This window comes from Hirundo rustica, chromosome 4, assembly GCF_015227805.2.
Source record: "Hirundo rustica isolate bHirRus1 chromosome 4, bHirRus1.pri.v3, whole genome shotgun sequence".
Lineage (NCBI taxonomy): Eukaryota > Metazoa > Chordata > Aves > Passeriformes > Hirundinidae > Hirundo > Hirundo rustica.
In genome coordinates, this window is record NC_053453.1 from 9,216,768 (window position 1) to 9,233,086 (window position 16,319).

The following is a 16,319-nucleotide window of genomic DNA, read 5'->3' on the forward strand; positions in this document are numbered from 1 at the left end:
AAAGTAACTCCTTTGGATTTGGTGGAGTAGGTCCATTTCTACAACATGTGAACTTTTTAAAATATAATTTTTTTCACAAAAATTCCCCTCTGTTGAAATCGTTGACAACAATGATTATTTAAAAGCTTCTGTATTTAACTCATTGAACTATTCTTCCCCAGACCTGTATGTGAAGCTGTATGTTGTCAATACCTCTACCCAAAAGAGAGTAATTAAGAAGAAAACCAGGGTATGCAGGCATGACCGAGAGCCTTCGTTCAATGAAACATTTAGATTTAGCTTGAGTCCTGCTGGGCATTCTCTTCAGGTAATTCTGCATTTTATTAAATCCTAATTTTGGATGTTGTCTGTGCTGTGCTATGGGCACTTGAGTTCAATCTTCTACCCCAGTTGTTTGCTGAAAAGAGAAAACTACAAAGTAACACAGTTACATAATAATGGAAATATCAAGCTAGAGGAGCCATTAAAGGATGGATTACTCCATCACACCACACTAAGGAAGGGTATTTATAGATCAGACGTGAACATCTCAGGCTTGATCTGTTCTCAAAATCCCCCAGAGAAGAGAGTTATATGCATGCCTTCCAAGAATAATTTTCTATGTATTTAGGAAGTTTAGCACAATATCAAAATTAAATATGTCATCTTTTTAAATTAAGATCAGATATCCTTAGTATCCTCACAAAATACAGAGGATTTGCCTTCTTTTTAATTTTTTTAAAAATAAGGTTTACATTGAAAGGCTGTTATCTTATATCTCCTCTCTATTTTTCCAGGTTAAGTCAACCAAATTTCTTTGATATATCTTTCTGCCTAACTGCCTAACCATTTTATCATTCTCTCCATTTCTCCAACTTCTTTAAAAGTTGTGGTATCTAGAATTTGACACAGTAGTCATAATCTCAGATACTGAGAATTACTAATTATGCCAAGCCGATATTCTCTGGTATATTTATAATGGGGCTGATTTTTTGTCAGTCTGTGACGCATCAAATGATGCATGGAACTGGTTCAGGAATAGTCCCTCTCCTGTGTTTTAGTTGCTTAGACAGATTTGGTCTTATGGCCATACTTGCTTTTTTTTAGACAGGTTGGATTCAATTTGTCTACCTTCATTTATTTTCACATTAGGAGATAACACATATAAGCCATATATTCAGGCTTGCTCCAGTCAGTGGAGAGGGATAAGCAATTCAAGGGGTAACTACATGCCAACCTTGAATGTCAGTGGAAGGCATTGTTGGGCATATCAGCATCCAGTTAATGAACCTTTAAATCTGTCAGACCAGCCGCAATAAGACAGTTACATTGTGGTGACTACAGTTTGTCTGGATTATCTAAGTTCCACCATTATGCTTATTGTTTGTATCATTAGCATTGCAGTCAAAATGCTACTTTGTAAGGATGCTACTTACAAAACAAGACACACACCCCCCACCCACCCCTCAAAAACAGACACTGTTCTTTCCTAAGTTAAGGTGTCCTAACGTCTTATTGTTTCAACAGACTAAATAAAATAATTTAGAATATTTAAGAATTGATATTTCTGGGAAAAAAACAAAGTGATCAGTAAAGTCTTGTCAAAGTTTTAGAGCTCCCAAAAAATATTGCTTCTAGTGGTGGTTTGAAAAGGAAACCATATAAGGTAGACTAATAAAGAAGAATTCACAGTCATATGGAAAAACAATCCATCAAGATTTAAGAAGGGAGAGAGCGAATGACATATCCATAAGAACAGTTAGCCTGAGACTTGACGTTTCCTCTGGAACTCTGTGATATAAAGACAAGAGGAGACTGAGGGGACACCTTGTTGTGTTCTTCAACATGCTTCTGAGGGGAGGTGGAAGGGCAGGCACTGATCTGTTCATTGTTGGCACCAATGACAGGTCTCAAGTGAACAGCCTGAAGAAGAGTCAGGGAGGTTTAGGTTGTGTGTCAGGAGAAAGTTTTTCACCAAGAGAGTGGGTGGGCACTGGAACAGGTTGCCCAAGGAAGTGGTCACAGCATCAAGCCTGACAGTGATCAAGAAACATTTGGACAAAACTCTGAGGCACATGGTGTGATTCTTGGGGTGCCCTGCAGAGGGCCAGAAGTTTGACTCTATTATCCCGATTGAAGTCTTTAAACTGAGCATCTTCTATGAATCTATGATTCTATGATATGTGCTGATGCTGCACACCAGAGCTAAGAAAGACAATGAAGGCTATAGAAGTATCAAATAAAACTATCAAGGAACGAGTTTAAAACAAAGAAAAAGTGTTTCTGCTTCATGAAAATTGGAGTTTGAGCTGTAAAATGTATTGCTTTTATATATTGTTGGTGCTAAATATTTTCACAGAAAAAGTAACAAGATAATGATAGGAGAAATTTACAGATGAAAGACGTCAAATTCTGTTAAATACAAACTTACTGCCTGTGAGTCAGAAAGTCAATGGTCCACAGACCTTAGTAGGTATTTTGAGAGAGTGTAACTACTTAATTGCTTTGTTCTTATATTCTTCCTTACACACTGCCCTCTGCACTTTTGGAAGCAAAATATTTGTCTGGAGAGAGCTTTAATCTGACTCAGTGCATCTGTTTTTATGTGCTTTTCAAGCTCATTGGTCAGTTTGTTCCTATGGCAAAGCCTGAACCTGGATGATTTGAATGCTGAGTTTGAGTGATGAATATTTAAAGCCAAAGAGATGGACACATTCCAAAGAGATTTAGGGAAGAGGGAAATGAAACAAACACAGAATTTATAAAATAAAAATGGAACTGGAAGATGATGGGAGAAAATAAGATCAGAGAGAGGGAGTAAGATGAGATCAAACATGATAATAAGAAAAGGTATAATGTAAAGAACTATGAGAACCAATCAGAGACAGAAATTAAGACAAGGGACTGCAGTCTAAAATCAGCAGCAAGAGCTGTGAATATTAGCCATCAAAATGAGACCATGGGCTGTTGAGGAGAGGGAGAGAGAAAAAAAAAAAAACAAAAAAACCAACTCCACTTAAAATTAAGAAAAGCTTGAATTGTCTGGTACAGAGTATTTGAAATAAATAAGAAACAAAACCCCTGGGGCTTAGAAATATAGACTAGCTGACTCAGGATAACAAGACTGGAATTTAAGGCCTGGAACACAGAGGAAACAAGGATGGAGACAGACAAGCTAAAGAAAGATCCTAGGTTTCCATCTGAGAAGAGTAGGGAGAAGGATCAAGAACAGGACTAATGATAAATTGGATAATTTTTTTCTGTCCCAAAAACATTTCGTGAAAAACATTTTGACAGTTTTAAGACAGGAATTTTCCTCAGCCAGTGACAGTTTTTTCCTTGCTTCTCTGATTTCCCTGTTCCTTGGCAAGTCACCTGGGACCCTTCTGGAAAGCAGTAAACTTCTGGCTCCTGGCTCACTGCAATTAGAAATACATGATGTCCTATGCAAGACTAATCATAAAAACCCAGCAGAACCAATTTCACAGATGTTCTGCTTTGGCTTTCCAGTTTCTGGGCAGTCCATTCTTCGGCAAACACCAAAACTAGAGACATGGAAAGCCATCAGCAGTGGAGACAAGCTGCCTATTTTCCTCAAGGACACATTTTCTGATGAATGGAGTTTCCTGTTAGTTCAGTGCCTGAGAGTTTGCCCTTCTCAAACCTGTTGACTAGTATCCATTACGTATCTAAGCTGTCCAGGTTGCCAATTAATATCAAAACTGGATAATGAAGTAGGAAGCCTATTCAGTAAAACAGTTGCAAATTTGTTCCTTTTTGAAATTTATTTTATATTTTATTTGTAATGTAAAGTTTGTAATTTTTATGTCACTTGCCAAATCAGAATGGAAATTTTTCAAAAATGGCAATGTTCTTGATTACAAGAAATTCTAGTTCTAGAGATCTGTTACATTTCTACTGCCAGGTGGTTTCAGCAGAGTACAAAACCCTTGCGTTCTGTTATTTTTATTCTAGCATAGATATTTGAAACCAAACAACAAAATGCCCTCTTTTCTTTCCTGCTGGTTCACATGGAAAGTGACAACCTGCTCCCGTTACCAGTTACTTCCCTTGCTTATTGCTTGTTGAGGTCTGCTTAGTAACTGTGAATATTACAAACCTGCTGCTAATCCTGTCATGGAAATGCAAATCTTCATTATTCCTTTCTCTTTTTGAAAAAAACTTATGAAGTTAAAACAAAACAAAACAAAACCAAAAAAACCCCCCCACATTATGCTAGTTAATTCAGTTACTTAAGAATTAAGAAATGCTAATTTTTTTTCTGAATGTTTAGCTATAGCTCATGCCATGAATTATATGTATTATCAAATGCATTTTCTTAGAAACGTGTATAATGAACTTATAGATCCACAGAATGAGACAAGTCCTTCAGAAGAGTGTGTTATTTGCATTGCACAAGCCTCTTTAGCTGGAAAATATGTGGTTGGATAACATTTCACAGGGAGCCTTGTGCACCCAGTCTGCATAGGTCTTCCCCTGACTTAACAAGAGCTGCTACTTCACTTGCACAAAGCTTTGTCTTGTAACTTAAAACTTGACCTTATGCTCATCCTTGGTAACCAGCAGGTGAAAAAATTGCTCATTAACGTTCGAGATCATCATCTTCCAATTGCTGTCTCATAATAAGGAAACAGAAGCACAGAAGCAGAAGATTCAATTTTCACAGGGCTTTCTGTGAAGGGCAAAGGTGACTCTATATAAAATGTGATGGTCAATAATTCTGTCTTGTGCATAGCATATTTGAGCTCAACATTTCTGAATCTTTCATGTTTTGCTAGTAATATGTTACTGTGCACATTGATGATGATGATGATGATTATCATTATTATTTTCACAGATTCTGCTTGTCTCCAATGGAGGGAAGTTTATGAAAAAGACACTGATTGGGGAAGCTTATATTTGGCTTGACAAAGTGGATCTAAGGAAAAGAATAGTAAACTGGCACAAACTGTTGGTCAGCTCCACACAAACACATTGAGCAGAGCTGTCTTCTTAGGGCACAAAACATACAGAGTCTGCTCTAAAAGCATCACTTCAAGAATATAGTTTGATATCATTGTGTTTAGCTAGTCTTTCAGAATACAAAGTAGAAAAGAGCAGTCTCTGGGCTACAAAGCACACTAAAATGAGGGCTAGCATACTTATTTTTGCTGCAAAACACAGCAAAAGAAGAAGAAAATCTGGGCCCAGAAGTTAAAGTGAGGCTGTTTGAAATGAAGACTGATACGAGGGCTCTGTGTTGTTGGACTCTTTGTGAAGAGAGTAACTGTGAAGGAAACGATGAAGGCTGGAGTCAGGTGCTAAGCAGAGCTCGGCTGGAGCTGGAGGTAGTGTGATGGGAAGCGCAGTCTGGTTTCTGTGCATCCAGAAGGAGATCATTTTATGCAAAAGCACCTAGGGTGACTGACTTTCCAAATCTCACTTATTAAAAGTGCAAAGCTTTCTCCTCTGCACCTTAGGATCATTGATAATTTGCTGTAGTGAGATTATGCCACTTGACACAAACTGCAAGGTGTTTGCAAGAGTGGTAATGTTATTTTACACGACTTTTTTCCTTCTTTCTTTTTCTTTCAAAAACTATGCTGTGAAGAATCAGATCTGATTGTTTCATTTGTTTCTGTGTGTTAACAATGGATATAAAGCACTCCTAGCAAGTGATGAATAAAATTATATAAGCGGTCTATAAATTGGGATGTGGTTTTAAGGAGAAAGGACAGGCTATAAACTGCACTACATCAGAAAGATAAAATGCTATTTCAATGTCAGTGACACTGTATTTCACCCCACCCTTTGAGTCAGAAGGTCTAAATCAGTTTGAGATTCAAGAGACTTAAGCACTGGGACTAATGCAGTTATTTCAACTAGTCCTCACATTTTTCAGCTACCAGTCTTGTTCTCAAACTGTAGAGAGACGATGAATTCTAGGCTATTCTGTGGGCACTTCGGAGCAGCAGCCCCACCATGTCAACAGTGACCCTCTTGATGCAGGGCTCTGTATCAACACTAGTGACACACTCGGAATCTACGGGGAAGGGACAGCAGGGCAGCTCCTGACTGGATGCTGCTGCATTAGAATGAAGAATATCCTCTTTCTATCTCAGGTGAATGTCTGAGTATAATCCACTCAACGGCATGGCTTCTCAGTTAGGAAAGAAGTAAATAAGAAGGTAACTTGCAACTTCTAAGTCTGTGTCAGCACTTCCAAGCGTAAAGTCCCTCTTTCAGGGGTTTGAAGCCAAGCAGTTAGCTCACTTGGGAAGAAACTATGGCCTGACAGGGCTTAGGCTGGTTGCTGTATTTTCCCTTGTACCATGATTGAAGAAAGAAGAGATTTTTCTCCTGTTCCTAAAAGTATAGCAAGTTTGTTAAAACCCAAGAATCAATGGTACTAACTCCCATGTTACTCAGAAGTAATTTAATATTTCATAGAGTCAATAAAATTAATTTCCCTGGAAATATGATCTCATGACCTTTGCATACTTAAAAAGAAAATTACCAAATTTCTGCATGTCATCCATTTATATTTCTGGCCCAAAAAATAATTTCCAATGTTCATTAAATTATTTAATGTACATTTTCTTATGTTTTCTGAATATATATGTAGTACACTTCCACAAGTTGTGCAAGACCAGCTGAAAATATTCTTCTGGAAAATATTATGCTTAAAAAAAAAAAAAGGAAAAATAAAGCTTAGGATATTACACAACTGGATTGACTGTGAAAAAACTACACCATTTAATCTGGTTATACTTCCCACACACAGTTTTTGGTTTATGTTTATCAACAAAAAATATCAGCATGGAACAGGAATATGAGAAGAAACAAAAAATTATATTAATGCTATACACACAAGGGAACTCCTGTTGTTCATAACCTGCTGATAGCCTGCTTAACTTGCAAGCAGAGCAATCTTACCAAAATCTTATTAGCTATCTTAAAAACACAACATCACTGACAGTGGAAGTAGGATATGTGCTTTAATGTTGAATTTTATGCTTTCACCACTATATGTATACCCTACCTCTCATATATTTTAAGAACAGTCCTCTGGAGTTATCGTAAAAATTCTATGTTTTGATGTTGTATATGTTTTTATAAGAAAATATTTCAAAGAAAAAAATCCCCCACTAAAACAAATGTACACATTCCTGTGTGGGTGCATTTGACATATGTGTTGCTCTTTTGGTGGGTTATCTTGCATTCCTGATGACTATACTGTGTTTTTACTTTGAAAAAGGACCTACCAAAAAAAAAAAAAAAAAAAAAAAAAAAAAAAAAAAAAAAAAAAAAAATCTGTGCGAAGTGCAAGCCATGAGGTGTGCAATTTTGTGCAAACTGCTGGTGATTTTGTTCTTGCTAAGATTTGCTACAAAGGCAGCAAGTCACACTGGTAGTTGCTATGGAGATTTCTGAGAGGAACGAGCAGTCTCTGGCTGCTTTACTGGAAGCCTCTAATCATCATCTGTAATTGAGAAGGTGGACAGGCGTGCTTTGCTCTCACACACATACAAATGTGGCTGATTATTTTATTGAATACTTTTGTTGAGTGGTATAGCTGCGGCTGCAGGGAACAGTTGCCTTTGAGGCTAATCAGCTGTCAGCAACTAGTTTAATTCAAGCATCTTTGGTTCTCTGAACCACACACAAAATGTTTCTGCATGTTGAAATGGCAGTTTTGGACTCCGGTCATAAAACACAAAAAGTAGAGTTTGTGAGGAACACGGCACTGCCTTGGCCAGCTGCAGCAAGGACGGGGCTCCTTCGGTGTCACCTGGGGTGGGTGTGTGTCACACCTGTGCCTGCACACCCGGATTTCTGAGGCAGCATCATTCAGAGGCCAGAGAATGCCACCAAAGTGTGCCAAGTTCCTTTTTTTGACCAAACTTCTAGGTTGTACTGAAATCACTCTATGCAACACAGATTCATGTTTGAATTCACGGTTTCTCTTTTTGTTATTTGTTTGTTTTATGAATGAAGTCAGGAAAAACTCTCGTGACAATGTTTTTTAAAAAAACAATCAAACAAGGTCTATTAGTATTTTTTTACAGTTTTTGTATATATCTCAGGTTTTTTTGTTTGGTTTGGGTTTTTTTTTCTCATTAATTTTTGTTTCTTTTATCTGGCCAAATGTGCTCAGACGTGGCAACAGCTTTTATCATTTCTGAGTGATTGATTATTAATGAGTTCACACATTTCTATGATTGCTTTGAAGATACATCTTGCAGGGAGGCAATAGCAGAGGCATTTTAACTCTTTTAATTCATAAATCTGCTGAGACAACAGAAATTGAAGCTGCTTCTTAGTTCAAGCCTTGTAGAGTGGAAACAAGCTGAAAATTGAGCAAAAGCACAGCGTGTGTGTTTACAAATGACAGGGATTTATAACATTATCATTGTTATTAGTATGCATAAAATGAACAGCAAACAGATACTTTTCTTTTTTTTTTTTTTCCCAGTTTACAACTAGGCATGAGAGTTTCTATGATGAATGCTGAGCTAGTTCTTTACCATTCCACTTTAAAGGGATAGTATCCAGGGGCAATGAGTGCTGCTTCTTTATTATTACCCACGGTTTTACATTACATGGATCCTGTACGGGAGAAACAAAAACCACTTTAAGTCAGTAACAACCAATTTGCTGACTTGAACTGGTTTTAAATCAAGACCTAGAAAATATTTGAGTTATTTTTTTGGATGCTGGATGTTTGCATGGTTATATTGTGGGTTATGGTAGCTGGTAACCAGCTGATATTGATTCATACTTTGAGAGTGATGATGAAGAAAAAGAAGACATCTATTATATTGTAAGCTAGTGTGAGCCCAATAGAGATTATTTAATCAGGATTTAGTTTCATGGAGATATCATAAAGATGTTGATAGTATTTTTTTAAATTATTATTTGAATCATAACTGACACTATTTTTAACTAGCTTATTTTCATTGCTACGATGTTGAATGTCCCAGATTCATTATTTGAGTATATATCTAGATATGTACATACCTATGTGAATAGCAGAGAAAATTTGTGTGAGTGTAACTTATAAAGGTAATTAAACAGAGAGGAAATTTAGCATAAGTATCCACCTACATTATATTTAAACTCTAGTCCTACATGCCCTGTGAACTTTCAGTACACCTGACATGTAGGATGAATTGTTCTTTATAAATACATGTTGCCTTTAGGAGGAAAATAGGAAGAGTAAGTGAAACCGGATACTTTCTCTTTAAACCATAAGAAACATTTTAATGTTTTCTATATGTTCTGTTTTATTATTTTGAAAAAAATAATAAGCAAATGCATTGATGATCTCAAAAGTTATAATATATATAGATATCCATAACTAAAACTAGATGATTTGACGAGAGTTGTTTTCTTAATTTGTTACCCTGTAAATAAATATACATTTTTGTAAAACAAACTGAGTTTAAATTATTAACTCCATTTGACATCCAAGCATGTGAGTGTGTCCTTATTTGATTGTATCTTATAGATGTTCAGTGATGTGCTCAGGTGCTCAACCATGGCTGACTAACGTGTGTGCTGTCATGCTACAGACAACGTGTACAGCAGACACAATGTTTAAAAAAAAAAATTAAAAACACCAAAAAAAAAACCCTGCCAAAACAACAACAAAAAAAGACGAATAGCCCTTGGGCAAATGTAATGTTTCCACAGTGAATGTTGCATGCGTTGGTGGTGGTTTGTTGATATTCATTTTGTTTTGAATTTCTTTAAATTTTATTTTTGCTTCCAGAATCATCACAAAAAAATGAAAACAAAACCGATTTGTTCTGAAAGTTGTAAAAACTGAAACAAAAGCAGTATGAGATTGTATAAAAATGCTTGTAAATCTGTCCCTGTTTTCACTTTATGTATAAATCCATACCATGGTTTTGTGATTGTATACAGGATGTATCTTCAGAATTTATGAAAATTGTGCTCTATAAAGGCTGTTATCCCAGTCTGACAAATAAATATTTAAAATATCTGGTTTGTTCCTTCTTCCTAATTAACATAAAAACTTATTTTGCTGGTTTATATTTCTCAAGTTTTGACCACAGTGATTTTATGGTGCTGCTGTATATACTGCCTATAGTCTTCTGTCCTATTTCAGCATTAGCACATTTCCCAGGATATAACTCATCTCCCACAATTCATTTTGAAATAAAGAATGGTTCATTCATCAGAACTTTCTTCCCAACGACTCAGAACCAGAATCACATTCAGCTTGTTGATATCTTCATACAGTTTCATCTCTGGCATCCTATATAGGCAACAAATATATGTGCATACATCAGCACAGTTTAGGAATATCCTGGGGTTTGTCCCCTCAATGTGAAGAAAAGGTGAATTTAAAATATAACATAACTCCTTGTAAGCTCCTGATGGAGACATAATAAGAAAGAATCTGATAAATCCTAGAAGGATTTTCTCTGGCTCTTTTCTCCAGCAGAAAGAAAGTTTCCAGGAGCAATATATCTTAGACTTTATTATAAACAAGAAATAATTTTCTTTAGCAATTATTTCTGTAGTACTGAATTTTACCTGACTAGTATAACATCTGTGGTGCTTTCCCATTGAGACAGTATTTTTGAGCCATGTCTAGATCTATATTCATTATATTTGCATAGTTTCCCGATTTGATACAAATAATTTAAAAGAAACCAGCATGGTCCCTGAGTGAAATAAATTGTTGTTTCAGCCTAGCACCTGAATGTATAGACTGGAATTTTTTTCTGTGAGTCGATGCCTTTTTCTCAGAAAATAATGCAATGAAAAATAGACAACAACTTTGAGGATGCCTCAAGAACAGAGATGCCCTTTTTCACATTAGCTGATCTGCTAGAGCACTGACACAGGCTGACTTCTAGTAATGCCCATCAGGAAAGAAACTCAACTTCCCAGTGCTTCAAGGTACTTTGGGTACTTTTCTCTGAGAAATACAACAAACACTTCACCTCACACTCAGCCCAAATTTTTGGTGTCCTCTTTTTTTTTAGTGGGGAAGCTCCTGCTCAGCATATTGGCCTGGTAGAAATGGTTAGAAGGCATTTCTAAAGTGTTAGGGGAGAGAAAGCTGACTGGAATTATCTGCTGTGGAAGCTGTAGGTTGTTCTGAATCTAGCTCCAGGAAAGTAGTTTACAGACAGAAAATCCCAGTGTCCATTCACTGACACAGAAAGAATGAATACATAATATGCTTCTTTGTAAATATTTAGAAATATTTAGCAAAAAATATTTGCTTATTTACTCAGAGAACTCAGCAAAGTGCAAAGATTGCATGAGCTATTTCCTCGCATGGCTATCTGTGGGGTTTAACTTAGAAGCTATGATGTTAATCTAGGAATTGGGAAGTTCATGGAATGTTTTTAAAATAGGCTGGACTTAAAATTCATATAGAGAGAAGTTACTGAAAAATATACATAGAGAATCAGCTTAGCATTCTGGCTGTGAGAACAAGTTTCCCTGGAACTCCAATAATATGTTCAACATATATCTCCAACCTTATTCTTTCCAAAGAATCGTGGAATCATAGAATAATTCACATTGGAAGAGGCCTTTCAAAGTCCTGCAGGACAGGGCCATGAGCAGACATGTCTTTGACTACATAAGGTTGCTCAGAGCCCCATCCAATCTGACTATCAATATTTCCAGCAGTGAGACATCTTGCATATCTCTGGGCAAACTTTTCCAATGTGTCATCCACCTTATTGCAAAAAATGTTTTACTTTTATCTAGTTTAAATTTATCCTCTTTTAATTTGAAAGCATTACACTTCATCCTATAGGTACAGGCCCTACTGAAAGATCTCTCCCCATCTTTCTTACATATTGAAAAACTGCTCTATGATCTCTTCAGAGCCTTGTCTTCTACAGGCTGAGCACGAGCTTTCAGCCTTTCCTCACAGAAGATGTGCTCCAGCCCTCTGACCATGTTCATGCTCTCCTCTGGGTGCACTCCAGCAGATAAACACTATATTTATAGACCTAGAGCAGGACACAGTGCTCCAGAGGGGCTCTCAGCAGAGGGTCAGAAACAACTCCCTCCCTGCTGATCATGCTTCTTGTGATGCAGCCAATATACAGTTGTCTTTCTGGGTTGCAAGTGCATACTGACAGCTCACCTCCATTTTTCAATGACCAGTGCCCCCAAATCCCTCTCCTCAGGACCACTCTCAATCCCTGTGTATCGATAAAGGGAAATTAGGAAACTCCTCTTACTTTTGAAAGGTGATTTTCCTCACATGTCTGATGCAGAAAGAACATAGAGCTTCTTTTCCAACCCTACTGTAGTGGTTTCACATTCGCTAAATTCTGTTTGCCAAATTTAGTGTAGTGCTTTTAGTGTTTACTCTTTTTTGGGGGAGAAGATGAGGAGAGGAAAAGCAGGTGAAAGCTTAAAAATATAGTTTTATTAATGCACATTAAAAGAATGGAAAAGTTGAAAGAAAAACCAAAATGAAACTTCAAAACACTCCCCTAAACTTCAAAACTTCCCATAACAAACTGTTAACTTTTTTACAAACAACATAGAGAGACACAACTTGTGATTTTCAGTCAGTTATTTAAACATAATCTTTCATCACTTTGGGAAAGGAGTCTCTCTAGAGTTTTATGGAGACATTCGCCACTAGACTACAACAGTCCTGTGGCTCCCAATGTCACAAATCCTCAACTGTCTGGAGTTTTTGCAGATTGTACTGTTCCACCCATGAGCAGCATTTCCCTTGGCTAGTCATGGGCCTCTCATGGGGGTATCTGGGGTACTGTTTAAGAATGCTTCCTCTAGTACAAAACAAGGATTGTCTTCTACCTCTAAAATTGTCTCTATCTCAAAAGAAAACAGAGGCCCCCTTTTACCTCAGGAACCAAGAGTTTCAAATCACTTTCTCTCTAAAACCATTTTTGTCTCAAAAGCTGAGACTTCCCTTAAACCCAGGAGTGAGAGGCTTTGAGATTTTTCACTTAAATCTCAATCATATCAATCCTTAATTTTGATAAGAACTAGCATTCCCACAAACAACATTAAGATGCTACAAGAAACAGTCCATTTCTCTACAGTTTATGCTAGAGAAGTCTGGTTAAAAATGTCTACATCCTCAATCTCTCTTCTGAAAATTTTTATCAGTTCTTTCACTCTTGCTCTACTGACTTCATGCGGTGTCTTTTCTACTCCCACTCTGTCTCTTTATTTTCTCTCTCAGGGAAGGGTTTGGCCTTAGAAGCTTCATGTTACCAGGAAAGGGTTAAATCTGCCCAGGCTTGCGGTGGCCATCTAACCCATGCTGGCAGCAGTCTCTTCCCGGATGCACTTCAGATCGGCTGGGATTTTCCCGTCCACTCTTTTTTTCTTGACCTGGGAATCACAGGAGGAGGACAAGGGGGGAGAGGGGGGAGAGCTCTTCCCACCCTCGGTGACAATCGGGTCAGCCTGGGCCCAACCAGGCCCACAGCTGTTATCGGGGGCCCAGCAGAGATCCCTCCCTGCTCCGGCGCTCCGTGGCTCCAGAGAGGTTTTTCTCAAAGTATTTGATGTTAAGCTGCAGCTTCTCCTCCTCTACTGGGAGCCAGTGGAGCCCGGCCAGGCCTCAGGACCAGCTCCCCCCACAAAGGGAGCGGGGGAGCAGCAGGCCCCACTCAATGTTACCTGTTCAGCTGGCCAGGAGGAAAAAGGGCTGACCCGAACAAAATTAGGATTTAAATGGGTGCGTCCCAAAGTCACATTCAACATTCTCCGTGGTCAAAGCAGATGCCAATATCCCAAACTAGCTTCTGATAAGTCCTTGTTCTTTCTAAAACATTTTCCAGGGCCCTGACAGGGTAATACTTCACACTCACACTCCTCTCCAACTAAAAACCAAACTGTGCCAACTCATGACACCTACTTTATAAGCATGCAAATGGCACAAATTGCATTCTGTCAGTTAAGGGTATTAATGAATTTAGGCCACGACAATAAGCAAAACAATGTAATAAAAAGCAGTCACGTCAGCAAATTATCAAAATCTGTCATATCATCATGCATCTCTTTAAACTGGGGAAAACCCCAAGTATATAGTAATAGTTGGATGATTTGTCTGCATCAGCATAGCTAAGATGGTATGTTTGTTCACAGACAAAGACTCAGACAGGTCCTGTAGTTCTGACAAAAGAAGGATAGCTTCCAATTTGATCATTTTGCAGTAATAGAGTGGCCATTACTTTGATCTTTCCAAATTATTTATATTGCTATATCCTCCAGAATTTCAGTTACTGTTTCAGGATCTTTGGGTGATAAAATATCAGATAAGATTTTTAGGCATAGGTGAAAAAGCGAAATATAATTTTCTCAGCACAGATTGTCGAATCTCAGAAAGTTCTTGGTATTTGCAGTTTAGCAGCCACAGCTAAGATAAAGATAGAAGACACTGACAGCATATTGGGAGCTAGGATCAATACAATATTGGTAGGGTCCTTGCTATCTAGAGGAGCCTTGACAGTCAGGAGAAATGAGCTGATGGGAAACTCATGCAGCTCAAAAAGGCAGATGTGAAGCCCTGCATCTAAGATTAAATAATCTGATATAGCAGGCTGGGGCCAGCTGTGTGCCAAAGCAGGCGCAGGCCACAGTGAAGGGCTTTAGTGGGGTGAAGGCACAGAGATCCAAGCTGCTGCACTGCCCTACATCATCTCTCCTGCTTAAGGAGCCTTTAAACCAAAAATAAACAGACAACAGGACAGTCAGGTACAAGTGGAATGAAAAAGTCGAGCAGACAAAGAGCTGCAACATTTTGGTGGATGTGTAATGCAAATAGTGCAGGGCCGAAAACTCTTATAGTCCTCTTTTTATGGGAATAGGTACAATATTTAAGCAACTACACAACTGCATGCCTACTGAAATTTCTCAAAAACTTTCTTAAAGTGGTCTTTTCACTGTGTTGAGATTCTAACTACTCTTATACGTAGAAAGTCCTTGATTTTTTTTTACTTATTCCTTAGTATTTAAAAAAAAAAAATAAAATCCAATGCATTGTTAGATTGATTTTTGAGTTTATTGCATGTACATATGCTTAATGAAAACCACTAGTGGTTCTGTTTAATAATTCAGATCTCCAGTTCACCATACAAACATGAAAAATTCTGTTAAACTGCAGATTTAAGGGCTTTGCAGATGATTTTGGACATTCTCTGAAAATGCTACAAGGAGGAGCTCTAATGTTTTGTACACACAATTGCTTTTTCCATATCTAACTTAAATTAATTTTTCTTGACTGGAATTTTAAAATATAGAGGAATCAAAGGGTTTCGCATTTAGCCTTTTTTTATGGTGATGGACAGAGGCCATTTGAATGTAAGTCCTGATAATGTAAAGAAATGTCTGTATCTTTATGATAATACAAGGGAAATTCTGATTTCTCAGAAAGTTACATTTTACCAATTTTCAAGAATAATTTTTTAAATAAAAATTCACCATCTATTTCATCAATTCAATCTACAGATGGTACGGAAATGCTATTCTTTTTTTTTTTTTTTTTTAAGGTGAGGAGCTGAAGCACAAGAAAGTTACAAACTTCTTTATAAAGGTTTTCAAGTTACCATGACCTGCTCATCTCTCCTTTGTAAATTAGAGGCATTATTCAGTCTCTTCCTTAAAGAGAAATTCTAATAAAAGAAAATCACATTTCAACTCTGTATTCTGAAAATGAAATTAATAAAACCTGGAATAATTTCCTATGTCTAAAGAGAGATCAGAACAGAAGCTGCAACTAAAGGGCATTAAGCAGTTGTTTTGACAGCAAATATCTGAAGCATTCATGTTGATTCTGAAGCAAATTTGGGCTGAACACATTTGGGCAACTGCTCAGAGCCGCTTGCAATCTCTGCTCTAGTTTACTATGGTAATACCAGGGTCATTTTCATCAATGGCTTTTAGAATTCAGAGACTTTGCAACCTGGGGGCACTTCATTCTTGCTTCATCCTAGGCATTCAGAAGATGTAATATGGAAAAATTACCTTTTTGAAAGCTAAACCTCACTTTGTTAGAACTGTTAGGAAAATTAATCCACAAACACCAGAGGTTTATGTCCAAAAAAGAGACAGAGGAGTCCTTTTACTTTATTTGAATAAAGGGAGAGGCCATGGGGCATTTCCCCTGGGGTGTCTCAGTTTTTCGGAGGACGCAGCCTCTTTTTTTTAATCCTAATTTCCCGGCCACATTTCCCTCTCTCTTTCCCCATTGGCTGAGGTACTTGAGAGGTACAGACTTCCCGAAATGCCTAAGATTCCCCATTTTAATGTATAACTCACCTAATTTTTAATTTTTGTGGGATTTATGGGTT

At 37.5% G+C, this 16,319-nt stretch overlaps 1 protein-coding gene across 8 annotated transcripts in view; it reads left to right on the plus strand.

The window, feature by feature from the left end:
* PCLO (piccolo presynaptic cytomatrix protein) overlaps nt 1–7,262 on the plus strand; it is a 326,032-nt gene extending 318,770 nt beyond the window's left edge. For all 8 annotated transcript variants that reach the window (XM_040061464.2, XM_040061465.2, XM_040061471.2 and 5 more), the window contains exons 25-26: nt 162–307; nt 4,838–7,262. In XM_040061464.2, coding sequence (XP_039917398.1) covers nt 162–307; nt 4,838–4,978 — 287 coding nt within the window. In that variant the 3' untranslated portion in view covers nt 4,979–7,262. The remainder of the gene's footprint in view (nt 1–161; nt 308–4,837) is intronic.
* Nucleotides 7,263–16,319: the final 9,057 nt, after the last annotated feature.